Here is a 17721-nt window from a genome sequence, read left to right on the forward strand (position 1 = left end):
TTGCCAAATTTCAATGGAAGAAAAATCTGGTGGGTTTTGTTATCGCTGTGCGATCCGCTCCACAAGAATTTCCTCTCCGCACTCTGCCAGGTATTGCTTGATGCTCAGGTGGTAAAGATGAAAATCCACCTTGGAGAGTCATGGTTGATAGATTTCCGCTGGGGTGGAGAGATTTAAACACTGGTGTCCCTGAGAGATCAGTGTTGAAACCATTATTCTTCTCAATATATATAAGTGATCTGTACTTGGGTATAGGCTGCACAATATGAAAGTTTGCAGATGACACAAAAAATAGGGAATAAAAACAGCAAATGCTGGAAATACTCAGCAGGTCAGGCAGCATCTGTGGAGAGAGAAACAGAGTTAACATTTCAGGTTGATGACCCTTCCTCAGAATAGGTCATCAACCTGAAACGTTAACTGTTTCTCTCTCCACAGATGCTGCCTGACCTGCTGAGTATTTCCAGCATTTTCTGTAATTATTTCAGATTTCCAGCATCCACAGTATTTTGCTTTTGTACAAAAAATAGGGAGTCTGGTTATCTGTGAAGAGGACGGTAAGTGACTTCAGGAGGACATAAGTTAGTATATTGGACAGATAAATGTTAAATAAAACAAATAAATAAAAATGATGTAGTACATTCAGAGAGGAAGAATAATGAAAGGAATTAAATTGTAAAACTTTAAAAGGTGCGGAAGAACATAGAGACTTTGAGGTTCAAATCTATTGATCTTTAAAAGGTTTGTTTCAATTCATCCTCGGGATTATGGGCATCGCTGGCAAGGCCAGCATTTATTATCCATCCCTTGTTGCCCTTAAGAAGATGATGGTGAGCCGCCTTCTTGAACCGCTGCAGTCCATGTAGTGATGGTATTTCCACAGTATTGTTAAATAGGGAGTGGGAGGACAAATTGATAAAGCTGTATAAAATGCATATGGGATTCTAGGTTTTATAAATAGGGGCAGAGAGTACAAAAACAAAGAGGAAACACTAAACCTATACAAGTCTTTATTTGGACCGCAGTTAGAATATTTTGTCGAGTTTTGGGTGCCCCACTTTAGGAAAGTTGTCAAGCCAATTGAAAGGGTACTTAACAGATTTACTGTGATACTATGGAGCCTTATGAAGAGATACTAGAGATGCTGCAATTCATTTCACTGGGACAGAGAAAGTTAAGAGCAGACCTGATAGTGTTCAGAAATATGTAAGATTTTGATAAGGTAAATATGGAAAAACTATTTTCACTGGTCGGTAAATTGGTAACTGAAGGGCATAAATTTAAAATCACTACCAGAAGATAGTGGGAGGTCAGGAGTTTTTTTTAATGCAGAGATGTTGTTGGGACATGGAATGCCTCACCAGAAACACTGGTGGAAGCAGAATTTTAAAAAAGGAAAAATAAATATTTGAAAAAGAAATAAATTAAAAAGGAATGGGGAAGGAGCAGGAACATGTGAGACTATTTCAGAGAGCTGTTGCAGCTGCGATGGGATGAATGTACTCCTTCTGTGTTGTAAAATTCAATGATTCCAAGAAAGTAAGTTGAATGTGCACATACTTATTTCACTTTGGACCGTTACAGCTAATTTTATTCATTCATTAGTGAGATTCAAATTCAGGTTCTCAAAGTAAATGAATAATATGTTAAGCTACTGCTAATAGAAAAAAATTTCTATTAATTTTTTTTAATTGATTCAAAAAGCATACAACAATGTTTAGAAAGAAAGTAAAATAGTATAATTCAACTGGAAAGAAAAAGATGGTACTTGACTGGCAAATTTTAATATTACATTTCATTTTCAATAAGTTTTATCTGGTAATTTAAAAAAATCAGTTGCACTTCTCATAACTGAAGATCTTCCCCAAATCACTTGTTACCTTGAATGAACTCTTCAAAATAGTAGCTTCTACAAAATTCCTGATTGAAATTAGTTTAACTTCTGAGATATTGAATGTTGTTAGTCTGAATAGGAAACTAATGGAATGGTTTAGATCAACAGTTGGGGTGAGACAAGGATGCACTCTGTCGCTTGATTTATTTACAGGAAACTTTCTGGTATCCGGCATGGACGGGACCGACGTGGTGCCGGTTCAGCAACAATTCCGGATAACCGAACGCTATAGTGAAAGATACGGACCTTACAGCTCCGTATGAAGCAACAAACTGTTGCTTAGCAACAGCTTCTGAAGAATGTCCACAAGTTGCAAGCATCTCTGTAGCTTAGCAACAGCTGCAGCCAAACCCTTGCCTTCCTCAATTTGTTGCTGTGCAAGTAATAAAAGTTATAAAAGTTAGCTGAAACTGACTCCTGAATTTTGCCAGTTAACCGACATTTCCGGTTATTTAGGGGCCGGTTAATCAAAAGTTTCCTGTACTCTCATACTAGAAACAGTCATGAATCTTACAGTAAAAGAGGATTTTGGAGTTTCTTTATGTTGCAAAATTTTAAATAATCTCAGATTTGCTGATGACATTCACCTTGTAGCAACATCTGAAACAGATTTGCAGAGTCTAACTGATAAGGTGTATGTGGACAGTAGAACATTTGGATCACACATTAACATAAAGAAGACAATGGTCATGTAATTTGGGAAGCAATTAGGAAGATTACACATTACAGTTGGAGGGGATGCAGTTGAACAGATGGAAACGTGTCTATACCTTGATGGGTTAATGGCAGTCAATGGGAGTTGTGAGGAAGACATTAAAAGAAGGATTAGGCTTGTTTCTGCTGCCTCTGGAAGATTAAGCAGGATATGGAAGTCTAAAGATATTTTTGTAAAAACAAAAAGTAAGAGTTTATGAAGCAATGGTTATCCCCATATTATTATTTGGATCTGAGTATTGGAACATGAGAAAGGCTGGCGAGCAAATGATACTAGCAGAAGAGATAAGTTGGTTGAGAATCCAGGATGCAAAGAATCAAGAATAATATAAGAACATGGCCTGGACAAGAAGCCACGCTTATACAGAAGATCCAAGAAAGATCATTGGGATGGTTTGGGCACATTTCAAGAATGGAAACATAGAAACATAGAAGATAGGAGCAGGAGTAGGCCATTCGGCCCCTCGAGCCTGCTCCGCCATTCAATGCGATCATGGCTGATCATCCAAATTCAGTACCCTGTCCCTGCTTTCTCCCCATAGCCCTTGATCCCCTTAGCCTTAAGAAATATATCTAACTCCTTCTTGAATATATTTAGTGAATTGGCCTCAACTGTCTTCTGTGGTAGAGTATTCTACAGGTTCACCACTCTCTGGGTGAAGAAATTCCTCCTCATCTCAGTCCTAAATGGCTTACCCCTTATCCTTAGACTGTGACCTCTGGTTCTGGACTCCCCCGCCATCGGGAACATCCTTCCTGCATCTAGTCTGTCTAGTCCTGTTAGAATTTTATAAGTTTCAATGAGATCCCCTCTCATTCTTCTAAACTCTAGCGAATGTAAGCCTAATCGACCCAATCTCTCTTCATACATCATTCCTGCCATCCCAGGTATCACTCTGGTGAATCTTTGCTGCACTCCCTCCATGGCAAGAACATCCTTCCACAGATAAGGCGACCAAAACTGCACACAATACTCAAGGTGTGGTCTCACCAAGACCCTGCACAACTGCAGCAAGACATCCTCTCGCTATGCAGGCCAGCATACCATTTGCCTCCTTAACCGCCTGTTGCACCTGCATGCTTACCTTCAGCGACTGGTGCACAAGGACACCCAGGTCTCATTGCACTTCCCCTTTTCCCAATCTATTGCCGTTCAGATAATAATCTGCCTTCCTGTTTTTGCCACCAAAGTGGATAACCTCGCACTTATCCACATTATACTGCATCTGCCATGCATCTGCCCAATCGCCCAACCTGTCCAAATCGTACTGGAGTTTCTCTGCATCCTCCTCACAGCACACACGCCCACCCAGCTTTGTGTCATCTGCAAACTTGGAGATATTACATCTAGTTCCCTTGTCTAGATCATTTATATATATTGTGAATAGCTGGGGTCCTAGCACCGATCCCTGCGGTACCCCACTAGTCACTGCCTTCCACTCGGAAAAAGACCCGTTTATTCCAACTCTTTGCTTCCTGTCTGCCAACCAGTTTTCTATCCAAGTCAGTACCTTACCCCCAATCCCATGTGATTTAACTTTGCACGCTAGTCTCTTATGCGGGACCTTGTCGAAAGCCTTCTGAAAGTCCAAATACACCACATCTACTGGTTCTCCCTTATCTATTCTACCAGTTACATCCTCAAAAAATTCCAGTAGATTAGTCAAGCATGATTTACCTTTTGTAAATCCATGTTGACTTTGTCCGATCCTGTCACTGTTTTCCAAGTGCTCTGCTATTACATCTTTTATAATGGACTCTAGCATTTTCCCCTCTACCGATGTTAGGCTTACTGGTCTATAATTTACCGTTTTTTCTCTACCACCTTTTTTAAATAGTGGGGTTATATTAGCTACCCTCCAATCCATGAGAACTGTTCCAGAGTCTATAGAATTTTGGAAGATGACCAGCAATGCATCTACTATTTCTAGGGCCACTTCCTTAAGTACCCTAGGATGTAGATTATCAGGCCCTGGGGATTTATCGGCCTTCAATCCCATCAATTTCCCTAACACCATTTCCCTACAAATACTGATTTCATTCAGTTCCTCCTCGCATTAGGCCCTATGTTCCCTGACATCTCTGGGAGTTTATTTGTGTCCTTCTTTGTGAAGACAGAGCCAAAGTATGTATTTAATTGGTCTGCAATGTCTTTGTTCCCCATTATAAATTTCCCTGATTCTGACTGCAAGGGACCTACGCTTGTCTTCACCAATCTTTTTCTCTTCACATATCTATAGAAGCTTTTACAGTCAGTTTTTATGTTCCCTGCAAGCTTACTCTCATACTCTATTTCCCCCCTCTTAATTAATCCCTTTGTCCTCCTTTGCTGAATCCTAAACTGCTCCCAATCCTCAGGTTTGCTGCTTTTTCTGGCCAATTTATATGTCCTCTCCTTGGATCTTATGCTATCCCTAATTTCCCTTGTTAGCTAATGTTGAATCACCTTTTTGTTTTATTTTTATGCCAAACAGAGATGAACAAATTCTGTAGTTCATCCATGCGATCTTTAAATGTATACCATTGCCTATTCACCCTCAACCCTTTAAGTAACATAGTAACATTCCCCAATCCATCCTAGCCAACTCGCGCCTCATACCATCGTGGTTTCCTTTATTTAAGTTGAGTACCCAAGTCTCTGAATCAACTACTTCACTCTCCATCTTAATGAAACAGCTAGAATACCTTTCATGGCCCTACATAAAACGTACATTGAACAAGACGCCGAGGAAGACCAAGGAAGCGCTGGATAGACAATGTCAAGAGTGACTTGTCACAGAAAGGGATACAGATGATTGAAACATCCAGGCTCTGACAATAATCGAGTGAATTCATTCCCACAGTTGCTGCTGAGCTGACGGACAGGAATGTATTAGTACTTATATTATTGTTACACCTTCCAGGCACATTCCAGTTGAGTTATTCTCCAGTTACACTGTGCTTTCGGAACGGGTGCTGTACTGGCATTTGCAAGATTTGGTCCCAAAAGTTCATCAGTGTCAGCAATGTGAACAATTGGACGCGCTGCAGCCGTCTGAAAAAGAAATACAGATTCTCAGATATTGTGTACCCCCTATAACATTGCACAATGATGCAGTCAAATTATCACTGTCTTCTGTGCTTATATTAAAACTGTGGACCTGGACTTTTTTAAAAAACAATCTTTTAAGTATATTTGACATAATAGAAAGTTGAAGCAGAGTTAGGGCATTTGAGACTCGGTGACATGCCAGTGGGTACGAGAGCATTTAAATATAAAAATCGAAAGTGTTCCCGCCTACCCAGTGAAGGGAACTTGGCGTCATCCTGAAGAGTGTTTACTTTTTGGGACTTAACGGAAACCATAAGTTCTGGAAAGTGAGGTCTGGTGCGGCGAAGCAAAGGAAGATCGCCATCTCAGAAAGACATAAAAAGTTATTCATTTTGTTTCACCATTTTACAATTTAAGAGGTCGCCATTGCCTGTCACGATCCACGTTGGTGGAAGTTTGATGAGCTGCTGTCCTGGGGTCGGGAGTTCCAACTGGTTTTAATCATTGAGTCAGGAATTGCTTCTCGCAGCCAGAGGCAGCTCCTTGCTGCCTGCTCCATGACGCAGACTGAATTTATTCATTTTTTTAACTGAGAACAGGAAAAGAGTTAACTTCAGTGACAGGAAACTTGTGGAACAGAGCAACGCCTGTTATTCGCTAGAAAGCATTCCTGGTTACGTTTATTGCAAGTTAAATAAACCCCAATAACACCGGAAAATGTGAGCTCTTTTGAGAATTCTAATACTTGACTCAAATATGTAAAGCCCGGGAAACACTATTCCTCTTTTGTGAATTCAAAAGAAAGTTCCTACTTCACTACCATTCAGAAGCTGATTCGTCCTCCGTTGACAGCTTGTTGAGCAGTTTGATTTGTATCTTTGTTAAAGTGAGATTTTAAGGCACTGTCGGCTCAGGATCGAAAGGCTTGGTCCCGGGTTCTGGGATACACCTCGCTGAGTGACCCAGTGGGGCGAGTGGATTGTGACTGGTTTAATGGGACCGTTATATATGTCTTGATGAAGGAGAACTGAACGGTGCTGCTCAGAAAAAAATCAGGCAACGACAATTCCCGACGCCCAACCTTGGGCGAATCGGAGCCGGTATCGCGGACAGCCGGGCCAGTCGGTGGAGGCGCTCTGGGGACCGAGCCCTGACCGTGTTGCCGTGACTCGTGTTTCTGGAGCGGCTGTGTGCCCGCTCCGATGGAGTGACGGTGCTGCGCGCTGACACAGCCCGGTGGTGCCGACATGTATCTTCGCCCAGCCCTGGCGCGTTGCCGTCGGCTCAAATGTGCTCGCCCTTTCGTGTTGGTGGTGGCGATCGCCGTCTGCTTGGTCTACCCATCACTCACCGTCTTCCGACTCCGAGCCGGGAGGCTCAGCGCCCTGCTGCCGAACCAGGGCTCCTGGAATAAGTCAACACAAGTTACAGCCAAGGGGCAAGAGTCCGAAAGGGATACAAGTTGCGTATCTGGATCCGCTGGGCTGGACGCACTTCTAAAGCGAGTCGAGGTGGGAACGGTTGTATTGTAAATTGCTCTTCGCTGATATAAATGTGAGATAATTAGAAACAAATGATTTCATATTAGATATATTTGTCAGCGGTCGATTTCGTGTTTCCTTTATTCGGACTTGGGACTTTATAGAGGTAGAACAAATAAAACACCACCATTAAATACACAGAAAATGGAACTGGACGTTTCTTTAGTGTGTTTTTAACGGTAAAAGTTTTCCAGTGTAAAAACGTTCCGACTTTGGGCGATCCTTGCGTCCGGTTTAAGTTTTCTGACTTGTCGCTTTAAGCTCAAATGGATGTCAGTAACAAGGAGATTAAAGATAGATAGCCCAAAATTTATGGGATTAGGAGTTGACAAGAGTCGTTGATAGAGGGATAGAGTTTAACTTATTTTTGGTACTGGACACGAGGAAACGCTTCCAGCCAGCGGATGTTACAAGACCTGGTTCAAGAGTTCAACTGGGGGAGAAAAAAGCACAGCTTTAAAATGTGCATCTGTTAGTAATCTGATTTTAAACTTGAAAAGTGATACAAGATGAGTTCTTCCTAAAGTCTGCTTCCGATGATCCCATTGCACCAACATTGCGTAGCTTTTATATATATAAAAAGGCCACGAACCCGCAAGAAATTAAATTAACAGCACCACGTCAGATCATCATTTATAATGGGCACTGGAGAGTAGCGCGTTACTGCAAATTAAAAAGTGGCTGCAATCTGTACTTGTTAAAACTGAAATGTAACGCATACAGCTATTCTGATTCTGTATTTCTAAGTAGCTTAAAACGGAAACTTCTTACCTCCAGTAGTTTTTGTTCCTCGTGCAATCCTTGTTTTTTTTTAATCGAAGCTCGCCAACTCTTAATGACTACTCCCGGATGTATCACTTTGTTGTTCTTTTCAAATTAGATGTCCTTCAATTTAGATTTTTAAATTAAATTTAAAAATTTTTATACAGAGTTTTTAGATCAGGGTCAAATTAAATATCTACTGACCATTAAGAATTTCCCCACCTTATTTTCGTGACTCCTAATTTGTTGTGCTCATCATCACAGCATTTGCTATTTCACACCACTTAACTTGGGAGTTGCCAAGTAGGTTTGCTAATTATTGTCAAACTGTGGACAATTTTGTGCTATTGATCTATAACCACTAGAAACTGAATTGAAACTGCCCAAGGTAACTTTTCATGGGACACTTAAAGCCCACAGATAAGAAACTTTTATCCTAGCACTCTGGGTTAGGTTTGAGCATACAGGTGAAAGGGCAATATTGAATCTGTTGTATCACCACTTCCTTTGGAGGGACAGGCAATACTAGATATAGCAACAGTCCTACATTTGATGTCAAATCGATGTCCATTTATATACAACATATGTAGCCAATAACCCCATGTAATAAATAGTTATCTCACATACTTGGAATACAGAATTTATTCCAAGTGCATAAGATAACAGCCTCGCCAGTTTTTTAAAAATTCGTTCCTGGGATGTGGGTAGAATCATAGAAGTTTACAGCACAGAAAGAGGCCATTCGGCCCATCGTGTCTGTGCCAGCCGAAAAAGAGCTATCCAGCCTAATCCCACCTTCCAGCTCTTGGTCCGTAGCCTTGTAGGTTACGGCACTTCAAGGGAATATCCAACTACTTTTCAAAATGTGATGAGGGTTTCTGCCTCTACCACCCCTTCAAGCAGTGAGTTCCAGACCCCCACCACCCTCTGGGTGAAAAAAATTATCAACTCTCCTCTAATCCCTCTACCAATTATTTTAAATCTATGCCCCTGGTTATTAACCTCTCTGCTAAGGGAAATGGCAAACAGAATGGGAACATACAGCTCACTACGAAACTCCATCATCCTTACCAGCCTGATGAGACTGCATGGCTTCACACTGCCACACCCTCTCCGGTGCAAACCAAATTGTTTTAGATGTTCGGTGCTCAGCTTTACCGCAAATGACCAAATCTGGGGACTCAGGAACTCCCCTATGTAGTTGTGTATTTGAGAATGCCACCCATCTACTGAATTGCTGCTCATTTCATGCTGGTCTACCAGGAGGACACATCAAACTCCACATCAATACTGACCTCAATGCTACGGAATGGCTAAAACATGTAGGCTATCTACCTAAGCCCCTTGACACTTTTGACAGTTTATCTCCCTACTTTGCTTTTATTTTGAACTTTATTCCAATCTTTATTGTACCACTTATGCATTCACAAATAATAAGTTAATACTAGTTAAACTTACTGGAATTTGGTTTTTGTTTAGTTGGTTGGTTGTTTAAGGGTTTCTCAGTACAGGCTGAGAAGCTGGGAGATACAAAAACTAAGGCACTACACTACCACCACTTGCAGGAGTGTGTAAATACATCCCATTTACATGGGCACTGTCCATTATAAAATGTGGACATAGGAATTTATAATGGTGAAAGATGACAAAAAGTTATAATGGTGAAAGATGACAAAAGTATGACAACAAGGGACTAAGGTTTTGTAGACAGGAAGTGCGTGCAAATGCAATTTTAAAAAAAATATTCATAACAGCAAGCTATCTGTTGGTTACAATCATCATGGCCACACAAAATGGCTAGTGATTTGTAAAAAAAACTGTTTAAAAAACTGTTTAAACTTGCAACTACATTCATGACTCTTTTTTGCTCCACCTGCCAGGAAGACAGAGTAAGATTATGACTCCTGGGTTTCCAAACATCAGCTTCACTAGTCAAAATGCTGCATGATATCAATACCATGACATAAAACCTCAAAACCTGAAGACTCTGATCAGACTATATAAAAAAAACTTATTTTTAAAATCAAATTCATGCTTTTCAAGGTGCAAAATATCTGTGCTGGGAATCGGGAGTATGTCTCCATTTGACACCCAGTGTCAACATTAAGCACTCCCAGGGCTCGTACCCCCGAACTGTGCACCAACAAACCTCAAGAACAACCTCCGCCACACCACTGCAATGTTTAATTTCCTCCATAACCTATCAAGAAAGTGGATTCAGGATACTCACTAAACAGTGGCGGACAGCGTAGCTGGTCAGGACGGGGAATGAACCTGTGACCGTGGCGTTACTAGCACCACGCTCTAACCATCTGAGCTAACTGACCAGCACTTTTAAAACAGTGTACCTGGTCAGGACGGGGATTGAACCCGTGACCTTGGCATTATCAGCACTGGCAGGACCAGCATTTCTTGCCCATCCCTAATTGCACTTGAGAAGGTGGTGGTGAGCTGCCTTCTTGAACTGCAGTCCGTGTGGTGAAGGTACTCCCACAGTGTTGTTAGGTAAGGAGTTCCAGGATTTTGAACCAGCGACGATGTAGAAATGGTGATATATTTCCAAGTCAGGATGGTGTGTGACTTGGAGGGCGTGTCCGAAGCCGGTGCCTAGGTAGATGCCGGGTGGTCTGTCTGGTTTTATTCTTATTGTGTTTTGTTGCGGTTTGTTACAACTGGGTGGCTTGCTAGGTCATTTCAGAGGGCAGTGAATCCCAGAAAAGTTAAGAAGACTGTCACCAATATTATTGGTGACAGTCTTCTTAACTTTTCTGGGATTCACATTCAGGAACTGTACTGCAAACTTAAGGGTGTCAATGTTACCTCAGTATTTAAACAGACATGAGACAAGAACTTGGGTACGCACTAATTAGTCTGTAAGCAAGGAGAGAGTTCAAAGCATATTATTGAATTCTTTAGAGGAATATAAGTAGTCATCATGGATTTTGTAGGAGTATCATAGAATCATACAGTTCAGAAGGAGGCCATTCGGCCCATTGTGCCTCTTTTTGTAAGAGCTATCCAATTAGTCCCACTCCCCTGCTCTTTCCCATTAGACCTGCAGATTTTTTATTTTCAAGTATATATCCAATTCTCTTTTGAAAGCTACTATTGAATCTGTTTCCACAATACATACCAGATCATAGCAACTTTTGCGTTTAAAAAAAAAAAAAAAAAAAAAATTCTCCTCATCTCCCCCGTGGTTCTTTTGCCAATTATCTGAAACCTGAGTCTTAACTTGTCCTGCCACCTTCTAAAATTTGAATATGTGAGCCCCCTGTTCCTGCACCCCCTTTAAAATTGTACAATTGAGTAGATCGTACCTCATAAATTTACTGGAACTGTTGGGAAACGATAACTAAATTACTTAGTTTTGGCAATTCAGTAGACTATTTTACTTAGATTTTCAGAAGATGTTTGATAATGTTGATAAAGGCTTTTTTAAAGAATGTTATACTTCATGGCATGGTTAGTATGTTAGCTAGGTATGTTGAAAGCTGGAATTTACAAAATAAATAGAAAACTTCTCTTGGGAGGGAGGGAGCAACAGCTAGAGGAGACCCAAAGGATCTCCAAAAAACATAGGTTTTTAGATGGGGTTTCCCAAACCCTGGGGGCTATGTGAAGGGAGCCTCAGGGTTCACAAAATGTGATTTCTGTTTGATCAGATTTCTGGATTTGTTGACTTTAATATCATCTTTGTGTTGCTGTATACTAACACAAAAATTCTGCAATGATAGTATTGTTTTGCTTTGAGTAGCTGACACTATCTTTTGGCAGTAAGGCCAGAGTGTCCCTGGAATGTGTCAATATTTTCATGGTCCTTGTGAGCGTATTTGTATTTGCAGGGAGACCCCACACAGAAAAGTTTGACAATTATTTACATTAATGATAAATGATACGGAAAAGTGTATTTTTCGTAATACTGTAAACTTTGCTGATTGCATCCAACTATGTAGTCCGATGACAAGTATAAGAAATGAATTGCATTTTAATGAGGATAAATGTGAGTCTGGAAACACAAAACTTGTATAAGATGAAGGGATGTCCATTAGCAAAGGTAGTAAAAGAAAATGAATGATTATTAAGCATTCAAGGCTAATCATGTCATAGAGTCATAGGCCCCGATTTTAGGCTTGTGTGGGGAATGGTCGGATTTCCCTGAATGTGGGGTTTCTGACACACATAAAAAAGTGTCAGCCAGCTCCACGCAACTTTACCTCAAGTGGCCAATTAATTCCCAGCATGTGGGAAGCCTTGCTAATTGTCCAATTCGAGTCAGAAATCCCCACACTATGATGTCATCATTCGTGGTGCTTTCAAAGTGTCCAGCAAGCTTCTCCACCTCTGCAGGCTTCTCAACCACTCTTGCACAATGGCAGAGGAGCTTGCACCAGCTGCTGCCAGCGGCAGAGGCCGAGCTGCCTTCAAATTCGACGAGGCTTCACTGCAGGCATTATTGGATGGGGTTAGGGCCCACAGGGAGGTCTTCTTCCCTAGGTCAGGGAGGAAGAGGCCTCCCACTGAGACCAATGCTGCATGGATGCAGGTGTCAGCAGATGCCAACTCGCTGGGAGTCACCAGAAGAACCTTGGCATTACATCTCTAACTCCTTCCTTTACTCCCCCACAGTACCATCCAGAGCCCTAGTCCTCACTGGAGGAGGAAGAGGCTGTGCAGCCAGACTCCTCAGAGGAAGCTCCAACCTCTGAGGGCGCAGCATCAGCAGAAGTAAGCGCACCCAGCACCAGCGCAGACACTCACACCTCGGGGGGACCTTCAGGACATAGAGTAGTGTTGTCACCTGGTGTTTCACAGCTCACAAGTGAGCCTCAGCAGATTCTGGAGACAGGGACAGCAGTGGAGAGTCCTCGTCGGAGGGCGCAGGACTCTGCCAGCTCAGCTCAGCTGTGCTGCATGACGACCCTCTGCCTCTGGGTCCATCCGCAAGAGAAGAGGTGATGCATCTCCATGCACAGATGCAGGAGTCTCTGGCAGGTTTTGTCTCCAGGGTCGCTGCGAGTGCTGAGCAAATGGAGAAGTACATAGCGACCATGAGCAGAGCCTTTGTGGAGTCATTGGCGCATGAACGCATCACCATGGAAAGGTTGGCAACCTCCATGCAGGAGATAACTCGCCAGGGTACGGGAAACATGGTGAGTGCTCATAAGAGAATGACATCTCTTGAGGAGCGTTGGCCATCTGTTGAACAGAGAAACCAGATCTTCATGGAAGTCCTTCTGAGTAGGACTGCCAGTGCAGAAACGGGTCCCACTGGCCCCCTAAAGCGCAGCAAGGTGCTCTCAAGCCACTTCCAAGCGCTGGCCCCTTCTGGCCTGTGCAGCTTCAGGTGAGTGAGCAGCAGCCTGGTGCTCATCCTGCTGTTCCTGGTTCTGCTGCTGCCACCTCTGCTGTTGGAGATCCTCTAATGCCAGGAAGGGAACGTCCCAAAGGCCTCCCATGCTTCTGGCAGATGCCTCCGTTGAGGGGGCGCTGAGTTAGGGTGGTGAGAGGGGCTTCCCAGGAGCTCACACTGGAGAAGTGTGTGAGGCTCCAACTTTCTGCAGCTGCTCCTAAGGCTTCAAAAAGTTCCCCCAAGCCTTGATCAACAAGGTCCTGCAGCCTGCAAATGCTGCCTATTTAAATCTCTTCAGCCCTTAGCGACCTGCTGCAAGCAAGCAAGCCAGCTGTTTTCACGCCAGCTCTCAGCAGCGGGGTTCCCCGCAGGTGGGTTTCAGGTGGGGAAAGCCCCAAAGTCGCAACGGCACGGGAAAATCCACTTCAACAAGCAGATAATTGCTTGTTAGTGCTCCGACGACCAGTACTGCCAGCGGCGGCCGGGACTGAAGCGGGGCGCGCGGAAACAGCAGTCCGAAAGTTGGACGGGGCGGGGAGTCAGGTGGGGGGGGGGTCCCGACCCGCTTTTTTGCCGATTTTTTCGGCCCCTGGCCGCATGAAAAACCGTCCGACGGCGGCCAGAAAATCGGGGCCATAGAGTCATAACGACAAAAAAGGAGGCCATTCGGCCTATCGAGTCCGTGCCAGCTCTCTGTAGAGTAACCCAGTCAGTACCATTCCCCCACTCTATCCCCGTAGCCCTGCAAATTTATTTCCCTCAAGTGCCTATCCAGTCTCCCCTTGAAAACATTGAGTGTATCTGCTTCCACCACTTCCGTCGGCAGCGAGTTCCAGGTCCTCACCACCTGCTGCATAAAATAGCTTTTCCTCACGTCCCCCCTGTATCTCTTGCCCAAAACCTTAAATCTGTGTCCCCTAGTCCTTGTACCATCAACTAGTGGGATAAGCCTTTCCCCGTCTAGCCTATCCAAACCTGTCATAATCTTGTACACCTCTATGTACAGGAATCACTTTAATGGCATTTGGTTATAAGCCAAAACAACTTTTATTGTATGGAGCAGTTTTGCCTTGCTAATATATTGTTTGTGGTTGCTGTATACACAAACAATTTACCTTCTAAAGGATGTCAAAACATTGAAAAGGGGTGAAGAGCAACAACAAGGATAATTCCGGGACCTACAGCTCTAAGCTATTATGAAGAGAGTCACTGAATTGAACATGTTTTCATTAAAGAAAAGTAGATTGTGGGGGAAATATCCAGCACTTTTAAACTTTGAACCATGTACCCAATAAAGGGCACAATTACAAAATTAAAACTCTTCATTTGAAACTAGAGAGCAGTAGGATTTTTTTGGACTAGTTATGACTGAAAATTTAGAATATAGGGATAAATATAGATTGAGAAGTTCAAATTCTGTAGTCACATTAGCCTATGAACTGCAGAAATTATTAAAAGTTTATGCTATGTAAAGCAACTGCTCATAGTTCAGTCATGTAGGTTATCCAGTACAATAAAGATTACATTTGAATCAGGTGATAACTTTGCAGATCCTTCCATCAGAAGTTTAAAAAAGTTGATAAAATCCATAAAGAGCAAATTATATATGTGCTGTGAAAGGAGCAGGCTTTAGTCTGAGCCTTGGCCCAGTGGTAGCGCACTCATATCTGAGTCAGAAGGTTGTGGGTTTAAGCCCTACTCCAGAGACTTGAGCACATAATCTACACTGACACTTCTGTGCATTACTGCACTGTCGAAAATGCTGTTTTTCAGATCAGATGTTAAACAAAGGGCCCTATTTATCCTCTTAGGTGGACATAAAAGATCCCAACTGTACTATTCGAAGAAGAGCAAGGGAGTTCTATTGGTCAACATATATTCCTTAACCAACACCTAAATTAGAAGGGCCTGGATTTTGCTGTCAGCGGCAAAGGAACGGCTTTCACCGTTCACCTCACATAGAGTTGCCCACAGACTTTGAGCGGGCTTGTCAGTGGAGTTGTCTACTGTTCTGGCGTCTGTTTGAATTTGGCGCCCTCTACAAGGGATCTGTGGCATCTGTGAGTAGGACAAGCAGCAGGGAAGCTGCTCAACCAATCAGATTGAAGAATCTTCATAGACGGCAAAGCAAGAAGTAAAAAACAGGAAATATAAATTGGATTTAAATCATTGTGTAGGAAGCAAAATAAAGATTGGGTCATACACATGGGATTACAGGAAAGATATAAAAGCACAAAACACAAAGGGAAAATTTGTTCTTGCCCGGAAAGCAGTCAGTGTCCTCGCCAACTGCCGTCAACGGCTGCCCGAAATGGCCACCATGCTAAACAAAGTAAATTGGTGTGGGGGGCATGGTGGTAGGTGGCGCAGCACTAACCTTAGCTGCAACGTCGTCCTGGTGGCGTTGCACGAGGGATCCGGGATCAATTTGTTGTGCTGCTGTGATGTTGCTGCTTCCCCTAGCGTCTGTGTGTGAGGCTGTAAAGCTCACAATGCATTGTGGGCAGTGAAGATCTCTGAAATTTAAAGGGCCATGCACATTGAAGCAAGGGAAAATAAAATGCACTGATTCAGTACATTTTTCCGTCCTTTCTGTCTTTTAACAAATAATCAATATTTAAAAGAAGTTTCAAAAGTATTCAGCACTTAAAGCTGAATTACCTTCCTAAGCTTAACAAATGGGAAAACTGCCTCAGCCCTACCACAAATGACTCAGCAAACATAGAAACAGAGAAAAATAGGAGCAGGAGTAGGCCATTCGGCCCTTCGAGCCTGCTCCGCCATTCAATATGATCATGGCTGATCCTCTCTCCCCATACCCCTTGATGCCTTTTGTGTCTAGAAATCTATCTATCTCCTTCTTAAATATATTCAGTGACTTGGCCTCCACAGCCTTCTGTGGTAGAGAATTCCACAGGTTCACCACCCTCTGAGTGAAGAAATTTCTCCTCATCTCAGTCCTAAATGTCCTACCCTATATCCTGAGACTGTGACCCCTCATTCTAGACCCCCCAGCCAGGGGAAATGTCCTCCTCCCTGCATCCAGTCTGTCTAGCCCTGTCAGAATTTTATACGTTTCAATGAGATCCCCTCTCATTCTTCTAAACTCTAGTGAATACAGGCCTAGTCGACCCAATCTCTCCTCATACGACAGTCCTGCCATCCCAGGAATCAGTCCGGTGAACCTTCGCTGCGCTCCTTCTATGGCAAGTATATCCTTTCTTGGGTAAGGAGAACAAAACTGCACACACTACTCCAGGTATGGTCTCACCAAAACCCTGTATAACTGTACTCAAATCCTCTTGCAATGAAGGCCAACATACCATTTGCCTTCCTAACTGCATGTTGCACCTGCATGTTTGCTTTCAGTGACTGGTGTACAAGGACACCCAGGTCCCTTTGTACATCAACATTTCCCAATCTATCACCATTTAAATAATACTCTGCCTTTCTGTTTTTCTTACCGAAGTGGATAACTTCACATTTATCCACGTTATACTGCATCTGCCATGTATTTGCCCACTCACTCAACTTGTCTAAATCACCTTGAAACCTCTTTGCATCCTCCTCACAACTCACAATCCCACCTAGTTTTGTGTCGTCAGCAAACTTGGAAATATTACATTTTGTTCCCTCATCCAAATGATTGATATATATTTGTGAATAGCTGGGGCCCAAGCACTGATCCCTGCGGTACCCCACTAGTCACCGCCTGCCACTCCGAAAAAGACCCATTTATTCCTACTCTGTGTTTCCTGTCTATGAACCAATTTTCAATCCATGCCAGTATATTACCCCCAATTCCATGTGCTTTAATTTTGCATACTAACCTCTTATGTGGGACTTTATCAAAGGCCTTCTGAAAATACAAATACACCACATCCACTGGTTCTCCCTTATCTATTCTACCAGTTAGATCCTCAAAAAACTCCAGTAGGTTTGTCAAACACGATTTCCCTTTCATAAATCCATGTTGACTTTGTCTAATCCCGTTGATATTTTCTAAGTGTCCTGTTATCACACCCTTTATAATAAACTCTAGCATTTTCCCTACTACTGATGTTAGGCTAACTGGTTTGTAGTTCCCGGTTTTCTTTCTTTTTTTAAATAGTGGGGTTACATTTGCCACCCTCCAATCTGCAGGAACTGTTCCATAATCTATAGAATAGAATTTTGGAAGATGACAACCAATGCATCCACTATTTCCATGGCTACCTCTTTTAGTACTCTGGGATGCAGATTATCAGGCCCTGGGGCTTTATTGGCTTTCAGTCCCATTAATTTCTCCAGCACTTTTTTTTACTAATACTAATTTCCTTTAATTCCTCCTTCTCACTAGACCCTTGGTTTCCTAGCATTTCTGGGAAGTTAATTGTGTCCTCTTCCGTGAAGACAGAACCAAAGTATTTGTTTAGTTGCTCACCCA

General features: G+C 42.7%; 1 protein-coding gene across 1 annotated transcript in view; it reads left to right on the plus strand.

The window, feature by feature from the left end:
- The first annotated feature begins 6006 nt into the window (after positions 1-6006).
- cped1 (cadherin-like and PC-esterase domain containing 1) overlaps positions 6007-17721 on the plus strand; it is a 289359-nt gene continuing 277644 nt past the window's right edge. Inside the window, exon 1 of the mRNA XM_086009209.1 lies at positions 6007-7150. Within this exon, the coding sequence (XP_085865335.1) occupies positions 6887-7150 (264 nt within the window). The 5' untranslated portion in view covers positions 6007-6886. The remainder of the gene's footprint in view (positions 7151-17721) is intronic.

Source organism: Somniosus microcephalus, chromosome 16, assembly GCF_052327205.1.
Source record: "Somniosus microcephalus isolate GS21.2 chromosome 16, FLI_Smic_1.0, whole genome shotgun sequence".
NCBI lineage: Eukaryota > Metazoa > Chordata > Chondrichthyes > Squaliformes > Somniosidae > Somniosus > Somniosus microcephalus.